General features: G+C 38.0%; 1 protein-coding gene across 1 annotated transcript; it reads left to right on the forward strand.

Annotated features, from left to right (window-relative positions):
* Positions 1-2,295: 2,295 nt before the first annotated feature.
* Brs3 (bombesin receptor subtype 3) lies at positions 2,296-6,575 on the forward strand. The gene is made up of 3 exons (XM_077107443.1): positions 2,296-2,729; positions 4,300-4,651; positions 6,156-6,575. The coding sequence occupies exons 1-3, from the start codon at positions 2,296-2,298 to the stop codon at positions 6,573-6,575; spliced, it is 1,206 nt and encodes a 401-aa protein (XP_076963558.1).
* Positions 6,576-10,306: the final 3,731 nt, after the last annotated feature.

The raw sequence follows: 10,306 nt of genomic DNA on the forward strand, positions 1-10,306 counted from the left end.
TAGGTGTAGTTAAGTTTTGTGGGTGAGTTATCTATCATGAATGGCTGATTAGCTTGGAAATCTTTGGTTCTTGGGTTAATAAAACATGCAGAAAATCTAAGTCTACGATGCCAAATGAGAAAATATGGCTCATTGACAAGGAGTGTTTTTAGCTCCTGTCACTGATTTTTAACCATTTAGAAGCCAGAGATAAGTAGGAGAACAGAACAGAACACAATGGAAAGAAAATTCAATACAGAATATGCATGAGACCTTGGATCAGATGCTTTCCCACTTTGTACCTCATTTCTGTCTCTGCAAAATGAGAGCATTTGCTTTCATCATCCCTAAGGTCACTTCCATTTCTGATATTTCGAAAATCTGGAATTCCAGGGATCCAAGACACACACCCCATACATCCAAGACACACACCCCACCACTTCAATACTGCCAGCTCTCTCCTGACCTCTGCCTGATCAGAGGAAGAAGGGGAAGGCAAAGGACCTTGATGGCTGCGACCTGCTAAGAGCATCACTGAGATCTTGGGAATTCAGATGATTTCAGAAATCACATGCATTTGTTCCTTAGAAAACAGTGCTGTGTGAATATCAGCTGTGGTGTGAATTGGGAGATACTGTTCACTCTTTGCTAAATGATATGCAGGAATCCTGGAGGAAGTTCATCATTAGTTTAGTGAGAATAAGATGTGAACTCTAGAGATCCTTTCTTGGGGGAGGGGGTGGGTAGAGATAATCTTAAAGAGCCTGCTCAGTGCATAAAACTTCTTGAGCATATGTACTGAAAAGCATGGGGATTGGGGCTTATGCAAACACTCCCTTACCCCATTCTCATCAAAAGCACATATTTAGCTGAGTGATTTGAACTGTGGAGATAATTCTTTAAAGGGAGGAGGATAGGTTTGGTTTAGGGTCTCAAATTAACCAGGTCATCTGTATAATTCATCCATTTTGCTTATTACAATTTATTAAACCTAATTCATTAGTATAAAGAGCAGCCTGTTTGCTTCCCACCTTCTTCAACTAGCTAAATAATTTGTTGCTTTTCATTGCACTTTCTAGATTAATTTCTAATATGGTTATACTTATAAATACCTTACTATACCAACTTTCTTCTAACTAAAACAATATCCATTTAGTTTGATAGTTTCAGAGCATATTTTGTGGCAGGTTTTATTATTAGCTGCCTTCAAACTGCTGGCATCTAATTCCCAAGCACCCCCCCGCCCATTTTCTGTAAAAGGAGGCTTTTCTTGCTTGGACTTAATTTTCTACTTCCTTCAATTGATGTAAACATCACATACCTGCCCCTCACCTCTGGAGTAATCTATGGCATATCCTTGTCTGAAAATAATGATTTTCATTCTAACAAATCCTATTGTATCAGGATCTCAAGTGGTAGTGTTCTGTATTATTTCGTTTGGGAATAAGTCCAGGTAATTTTAACCATTTTAAGAGAGAGAATCCCTAAACAGTTCTTTTTTGAAATGTGGTATTAAAACAAATGATAAAATTTTTTCTATTAGGACATTTAGCCACAAAACAACTGGTAGTTTGTCTAGATTTTTCATCTTTTAAAGATTGCCTTAAAATGGTGCAGCACAGTCAGGGAATATGCAAGGTTGAGAATTACCATATGTCAGAGCTAGGTATGAAGCTTGGGTTACCTGAATTATTGCTTCTTGGAGGTGATATAAGCCCTGCCAAGGTATGAAGGATTTGTTGCTTGAGCATCTCTCTGACATTAAATCTTGCAGAGTGGGTTCAAGTTTGTGATTCAGGGGGACTCCTACACTTATTTTTCATGTAAAACAAAATGCATTAGATTACCATGTGCTTGTAGAGGGGTAAGTGATGGTTTTTTAAGGAAAAAATCGCCAAGGTCAATATAGACCTGGTGGTTAGATATAAGGTCAGGGTGAGTCTAATAAACAATAAGATGACTTAATTAAGCTAATTAATCAAAGGATTACCCAACAGGGAGGAATAAGCAACTGCAGAGCATTTCCTCAGCCCCCTCCCTCCCCTTATGTCACAGGAACACCAATAAGACTCCTCCATCCTCCACCTCCCACTCTCTAGTGCCAGATTGGTAAGCGCTTAGCCAAGCATGCTGGGAGTCACAGAACAACTGAAGGGAAGGAGTATCCGGATGTCTTGGATTTTCTTTCCATTCTGTTCTGTTCTGTTCTCCTAATACCACCTCATTGCTAGACGTAGGTAGGCACTGGGCATGACAATCAACTACATTTGAACTGAGCAGATGAAATATTGAAGACACAGCCAGTCTCCAGGAGAAATGTCTCAAAGGCAGCCTCAGTCACCTAATGAGACTTTAATTTCAATCACAAATGACACAGAATCATCAAGCTCTGTCGTTTCCAACGATACCACAAATAAAGCACGGACCGGAGACAACTCTCCAGGAATAGAAGCACTCTGTGCCATCTATATCACTTATGCTGTGATCATTTCAGTGGGCATCCTTGGAAATGCTATTCTCATCAAAGTCTTTTTCAAGACCAAATCCATGCAAACAGTTCCAAATATTTTCATCACCAGCCTGGCTTTTGGAGATCTTTTACTTCTGCTGACTTGCGTGCCAGTGGATGCAACCCACTACCTTGCAGAGGGATGGCTGTTCGGAAGAATTGGTTGTAAGGTGCTCTCTTTCATCCGGCTCACTTCTGTTGGTGTGTCGGTGTTCACATTAACAATTCTCAGCGCTGACAGGTGAGTTTCTTTTCTCTGTTTTATTTGCAAGGATGTGGATTTAGGTAAAAAAAAAAAAAAAAGAGAAAAGCCTGTCCTTAGCATTTACTAGCTTTTATTCTGCTTTTCTCACGCTCTGTAACCTGGATGTAAGATTGGAAAATCTGGTGGCATTTTAAATGAAAGTTGGTGTAAAAATGTTAACATTCCGGCATTAGCATCTGGGGAGACGATGGAAATATATGCTTCAGGGGAATTTATTTTCTTTGAAGTGTAATTATTTGCTTGAAAGGATACCGAATAGTGTTTTTATTTTCCTCCGGCTTATTAAGTAAGGCAAATTGTTGCAGGTGTAAAAGAAAAAAATTCATGCTTTATACATTAGTGCAGCCTAGTGGTACAATATAGGCAACATGAAAACATCGGCATAGGTGTGAAATCCACCACATATGCATTACTGTATACCGGAAAGAAGGTAAAGAGATAACATGCAGCTAATTTATTTAAAATTCAACAAACTAGCTAGTGACAGAAAAACGGTGAGGTTTTCAACTCCCTCAGTGTAATGTCATCATTTAATTCTATTTGTTTTCTCCATAGGCATTCAGTGACATTTTCATTTCCAGAGAAATAAATTAATCCTAATTGACTTTCAGAGCTTTATGGAGAGAGTGTGTGAGAACCTCTCACCATCAGGGTGTTTGGGCTCTTGTGTTAGGATGTTTTCAGTCTAAGTACTGTGTTTTTCTGTGTTCCTATTGTAGAATGATAACTGTGAAAGCATGAAAAAAAATTGAGTCTCCAAATGTTAAAAGTGGTGTTTAAAAAGCCTGCAAGAAGCCTGTAAGTAACCAATGCCTGGCAGTACCAGAAGGAATAGCGTCTTCTGATTCTGGCATCTGAGAGGAGGAAAAGCTTTCCTCCGAGTCTTTTTTGGATTTTTGCTTTGACTAGTCTTTGACTAGTCTGTTTGAGGGCAGACTCACATAAAGGCTATATATTTTAAAGTGGATTTGTCCCAATGAGGAGGCATTTGTACAGGCACAGGTCTTCAGATTTCACTTTCCTTTTCCTAAATATCCCCACTCCATCCATCAGTTTAGGCAACAAAGTAGCACTTATGAATGGAGAAGAAATTAACCCTCACCTCTTTACTGCTGTAAGTCCCTGGAATTCTTTTCTAGAGAGATTGAAGACTGCTCACTCACGAAGAAAAGAGTTAATTCAGTTTAACATGAGTCACTTATAAAGAAGGAATTCTTTTAGAACACTTAAGGCAATACAGAGGTAGTGAATTATTCTCAATCACACATAAAATCATAGAGAAAAATATTTGTTCTAAATAGAGAGTCTAGATGTAAAATTGCAAATCTGCAATATCTCATAGGAGTGAATAAGGGAATAGCTGATTAGCATAAATATAAAATCCTGGGGTATATTATGTGTCTTTGAAACCGTAACCAATTCTAGTCAGTTAATGTTGATTTGTTTACACACGTAGAACTGGATGACTGCTAAGGTCACTTCTAACCCTAAGAGTTTATAATGTTGGTGTTTATGTTAACCCTTGCTTTTGCTTATGTGTTTCTAGATACAAAGCAGTTGTGAAGCCACTTGAGCGACAGCCCTCCAATGCCATCCTGAAGACTTGTGCAAAAGCTGGCTGCATCTGGATCGTGTCTATGATATTTGCTCTACCAGAGGCTATCTTTTCAAATGTGTATACTTTTCGAGATCCTGACAAAAATATAACATATGAATCATGTGCCTCTTACCCTGTCTCTGAAAGGCTCCTGCAAGAAATACATTCTCTGTTGTGCTTCTTAGTGTTCTACATTATTCCACTCTCAATTATCTCTGTCTATTATTCTTTGATTGCTAGGACTCTTTACAAAAGCACCTTGAACATACCTACTGAGGAACAAAGCCATGCCCGCAAACAGGTATGTATTAATTGGCAGTCATACAAATAGTTTGAATTTATATGCAAAATTCCTCCTTCTGCAACTGTGTATTTACCTGTGCATAAATTCAGTAGCAGTATTTTTGTTATGACTGTGGTTTTAATACTAACCCTATCACAGATTAGCTGAGTAATCTTGAGCAAGCTACTTAACATCTCTGAGCTTTGATTTCCTTATCTGTAAAAAGTAAACAAGGACTAGATGATATGGATGAAACACTTAGCATAGTTACTTGTGCAGAGTATGAATTAAATAAATGGTGGAATTATTGTTATTAATAGAGAGGGGACAGCTAAAATTTGTGAAGAGCTAAAACCCCATGGAATAATGAGGAACATCACATAAGGTGAAATTACAAAGAAAAGCATATTTTGTTTTAGACAATGTAATAGAATAATAGAAATGCACAGAATTGTAGAACTGGCAAGAACCCATAACATTATTCAATGCAAATCATTTACACACAGATGAGCAAACTGTGGTGGGGTGGGGTTGGGGGCAGCTGGATGAAAAGGCAGTGGCAAGAGAACACAGTGACTTACAGAAGCTTAATTAAAACAATTTTGCCAGAGCCAGGTGTAGTCTCCTCATATAAATATGGACAGAAGAAAATAGATACTGCCAAAATATAGTTTCATAGGGTTTCTACCCTTGGGACACAGGGAGGTAATTCCATTTACCTTCTGATCTGTATGAGGAGAGTTGTGCCTTTTTGGGGAGCTAGTTCATTCAGTTAGTTATACAGCGGTGCTCAGAGGCTTAAATTGCATTTTTAATGCTTTGTGAAACAGTTAACTTTGTTCTGACTGTAACAAAAGGGTTAACTTCACTTAATCTGGTTCATTTCTCTTTTAAATAAATGTGCATAGTATTATTATTATATATTAAAGCTGGCACATTTGGTTTTAGTCTTTTGACTATATGGTTAGACTTCCATATAGACAAATAACACCCCCCATTTTGGTACTGGGGATCAAATCTGGGGCTTTGCATATGCTAGCAAAGCACTCTACCATTGAGCCATACCACCAGCCCTTAGAGACTTTTTGGATACCAACATGACAACATTCATGAATCCTAGAAGATTATTCTAACCTTGTCAGCCTCTGCTGATGTAGTATAAGCAGTTTTGTATAGTGTCTTTCCTGGGTTTTAATTAAATGAAATTGCTGGGAATTCCACCACACTTCTTGAGTTAACTGGAGACGTCCTAGAGTATCTTTAAATCAGGGGCCAGTGGGAGGTCTCTGAAATAGAGTTAATGAGACCAAGATCACGGGTAAACATGCCAATTAACTTGCCAGTATTCTGTAGCCACAGGCTGACTTCTGGCACATCCCAGACAGTTAGCTCACACCACATGTTCAGAGGGAGACCAGTTTGTTAATTGTAAATTTCTGTGTAAACCTATAGAGACTGGCTTGAAAAAAATCTCTGCCAGCTAAATGATTCTTTTGTGTGTCATTTTTCTTCCCCCCTGTAGATTGAATCCCGGAAGAGAATTGCCAAAACGGTACTGGTGCTGGTGGCTCTGTTTGCTCTCTGCTGGTTGCCGAATCACCTACTGTATCTCTACCACTCATTCACTTACCAAAACTATGTAGATCCCTCTGCCATCCATTTTATTGTCACCATTTTCTCTCGGGTGCTGGCTTTTAGCAATTCTTGTGTAAACCCCTTTGCTCTCTACTGGCTGAGCAAAACCTTCCAGAAGCATTTTAAAGCTCAGCTTTTCTGCTGCAAGGCAGAGCTGTCTGAACCTTCTCCTGCTGCTACCCCTCTTAACAATCTGGCTGTGATGGGAAGGGTCCCAGTTCCTGGCACTGGGAGCACACAGGTGTCTGAAATTAGTGTGGCCCTGTTCAGTGGGTGCAGCATGAAGAAGGAAGAGGACACAGTCTAGCTTTTCAATTAAAAATGGTGTTTTTCCTCCCAAAGTGTGTATCCAACTCTAAGCTGTGAATAGGTGTATGGTGTCTAGATTTTTGTTGTTTGTGAATTGTGTTGGAATCTTAGGAGTGAAGGATTCCTATTAATGAGAGATGAACCATGATTTTCTTCAAAGTACAAACAGTAATGCCTTTGGCCTGTCTAAATAAAATGAAGACCGTTAAGTATAGAAAAATGCTTTTGCATATGCCAGTGAATGTAAGGGAGGCTGAACAGGAGGGAAGGTAAAAGAAACAAGATCAAACTTTTAAAACCCACTGTTTCCACTGCTTCTCTGATGCTTAGAATTTCTCACACTCATGTGATTGTCATAAAATTGTGTTTGTGTTTATAATGTGGTATAAACATAGCAACTACAATTGTAATTTGTGTATGAAAAGGAGATCTAAAAGAGATAAAATGTCTCTTAAGCAGTTTTCTTTAAAAAAAAAAAACATCTTCACAGAGTGACTGCCCTTTTCCATTAGTCTCTATCTCATTATAAATCTGTGCAATTGACATGTAAATGCTTGGGGGTGAATACTGAGTAAGGGTCTGGAGCCGATGATTGCTTTACTGGGTCAACACTTAACTACTTACAACTATCATCGATTAATAACTGGGCAAAGTTATTTTCCATAAGTATTTTGAAGAATTAACCTTATTCACAGGCAGAAGAATAAATGGACATGTTTTGTGGTGTCATTAAGGGACCCTGTCAAAACATCTGCAATCCTGCCAGTGTCTGAAATTCTTCCTTTAAGGAAACTGATTTCCTTCTGGTAAGCAGTGCCCTCTTTCTAAAAACATGTAGAAGTACCACACAGAAATCCCTAACACCTGGATGTGCAATCATCATCAGATCATTTTCTTGCTTGATTTTATTAAACTCAATGGGTGCCTAAGTCCTGTAAGAGTATGACATAATTAATCTGTGTCCCTGGAAATCAGATGGAAGAATCTGATCTTCTATCCTCTGCTCTTACTTGCTACCACAATAAGCTTGTTACTGTCATTTAAAAAACTATTGTCAATAGATTTGTCAGGTGTAGATTTGTGGTTTCAGAAAATGTATTCTCAGAAGTAAATTAAAGCTTATGTTTGTCACTATAGATAGTTAAATTTGTATTTTAAAAAACTCGAATTTTGAGTGTGCTTTCGGTAGTTTTGAGCTTTCTTTAAATGGCTTGTGTAGTTGTGAACTTTTGCTAATGATGTGGCTCAAAAAGGGGATATATATCAACAATAGACTAAATTTCTGTATAACTGGTTTACTTAAAGTGGGGGTGCTGATATTGTATTAATATTGTTTTAAAGTTGACATTGTAATCAGCGGGGGGGGGGGAAACAAATATGAAATAAAAGTTTGAAATGGCTTTGTGTAATTCATATTTTAAAAACAGCATTTCTGGCAGAATATAACTAAGAACACATTTTAACTCCAAGATCTATGCTATTTTCAAGTCACATAACTCCAAAATATTACCATTTTCCTCACTTTGAGTAAAAGTTACGTCTTTACTAAGCATAACATTTTAGAAACAATAAAAGTACCAGGGTACAAAAGCCAAGAGAACATTTTAGTATTTCATAAAACCAGAGATCACAGAAATTTCTTTATTTTCATTCTTAGTAATCCCCAAATGAGTTAGTATTTGATACAAAATAATTTCCTAAATGGTTTTATAGGGGGCCAACCTCCTCCTATCCCTAGCTGGAGAACTGGAGTTAAAATTCATCGCTTTGTTTTGATTTTTTTCAGAGGGGGTAGTCTCTCTTTTAACAGATTTTGTCAGAGGTAACCTTACAAGTAGGCCACAATATCCACAATTTCTTTCACACTACTGCTTATCATACCATAAATGTTCCTATGGAAGATTTCATTTCTTTGGAGAGAGCCCTAGATAGTAGAGAAGTGGGACATATGCCCAACAAACTTCATGTATGTTTCAATTTTGCTCAGTCTTCCCTCACCCAAGATCTAGAATATGGACTATAATAATACAGTATAAAGCATGAAAACACAGTCCAAAATTAGGTATAACCAAAATAATGTTCATCAGGAAAGTCTGCCATAAAAGTTCAAAGTGTTACATTGAACACTGGTGTGCCTGCTGCAAATAGCAAATTTGAGTTTAAAGAATTTCTGCAATTTGAACCATCTTAAGTCAAGGATCCATCAATCTGTCAGAAGGAAGTCTTTTTATTTCTATTAAGTCTTGAGATTACAGGGTATGGGGACAAGAACATTCCTGAACAGAATGGGCTTGAAGAGGCTATTTTTACAAAATATAGTTTGATATAGTTCTTTAACTTTCAGAAAGAGTTCCTAGGCTAGAGAGGTGACTTCTCTGGCCAAGGATTCTCTATTTTGGTAAATTCATGTATTTCTATTTACCACAAAGGCTGTGTTCTATTAGGCCAGGAGTACCACAGGATCACCCCTTTCAGAGGTCAGAGAGAGGAGGATGAAGCAACTATTCAGAGAGAAGCTGGCTATTTAGATTCCTCTTCCTAAGCCCAGCAGTATCTATGTGACCCATGTCCATTGTGCTCTGGAGTTTCAGGAGCTACCACCTATCTTTATAGACTCCCGTTTTACTTGTTACTTTGAGTGTTTTTGTGACTTGCAAAAAATTTTTTTAAAAAATACAGGTTGCAAAGAGAGATGTTTCCAGATCACCTGTTACTAGGAGTTATTCTATACAAATATAAAAAGGAAAAGCACAAAGAGGAACCTGGCCTCATAGACCACAGCAACTGTCAGTAAAGAGAATGGCATCATAGGTACAAATGTGCTTAGCTCCCAATTCCACTGCTCAATTATTATGAGGAATCAGTAACTAATGCTGCTTCAGTTGCTCCTTTTACCTTCTGAGTCTCCTTGTTTCTGCTCTAGTCTGACACCCATGTGTTCTATACTCAATCTTCCTGGGGGAAGCTCTTATTGACAACCGAACCCAGTCTACAACACATTGCTACCCAACCTGCCAGGTCACCCCACAGACCTCTGGGTAGTCTTTGGGCCAGGGTGGCTGGGTAACATGGGACTTAGGCATAAGGAATATTCGCCTGCTTGTGAAGGGCTTGTGGGTACAGCAGGCACTCACTGTCATGTGCAGCAGGGTAAGGAGCATATAATCACCTATACTATAAATTCAGGAATGAAACAGGAGCCCAATAACACTGCTGGAAACAGCTATATACGATTTTTGGATCCAGGAAGAAACCTTTAACAATATTTAAAGGAGTCTAAGAAAACCCATATAAAATGCATGGAAATTCAGTTCACTAATTGTTCTTACCAGAAGAGTTTCATGATACAAAAAAAAAAAAATGTAATTGAAAACAAAAACAAACCCAAACTACTATTTTAAAAAATATTTTTTTAGTTATAGATGGACACAATATCTTTTTATTTATTTATTTTTATGTGGTGCTGAGGATCGAACCCAGTGCCTCACACCTCTCGAGGCAGGTGCTCTACCACTGAGCTATAGTCCTAGCTGCCCAAACTACTATTTTAAAAACACTATTATGATTGAAATTAGATTCACATTGCTGGTATGTGTGGAACCAGGGTTTTCTAGAATCTACACACAACCTGTTTATAAGCAAAGGTCACTGGAATAGTAGAAATAATTTATTCTGGGAAGCTTTTCCCCACTCTGAAGTCTGGGTTATTATACTCATGTTTACACATAA

Source organism: Callospermophilus lateralis, chromosome X (genome assembly GCF_048772815.1).
Source record: "Callospermophilus lateralis isolate mCalLat2 chromosome X, mCalLat2.hap1, whole genome shotgun sequence".
NCBI classification, from domain to species: Eukaryota; Metazoa; Chordata; class Mammalia; order Rodentia; family Sciuridae; genus Callospermophilus; species Callospermophilus lateralis.

Bases quoted from the DNA above. Each gene is read 5' to 3' on its own strand.
- Brs3 (XM_077107443.1), top strand. From the start codon at position 2,296: ATGTCTCAAAGGCAGCCTCAGTCACCTAATGAGACTTTAATTTCAATC. The intron at 2,730-4,299 runs GTGAGTTTCTTT...ATGTGTTTCTAG, and splicing joins ACAATTCTCAGCGCTGACAG to ATACAAAGCAGTTGTGAAGC. The intron at 4,652-6,155 runs GTATGTATTAAT...TCCCCCCTGTAG, and splicing joins AAAGCCATGCCCGCAAACAG to ATTGAATCCCGGAAGAGAAT.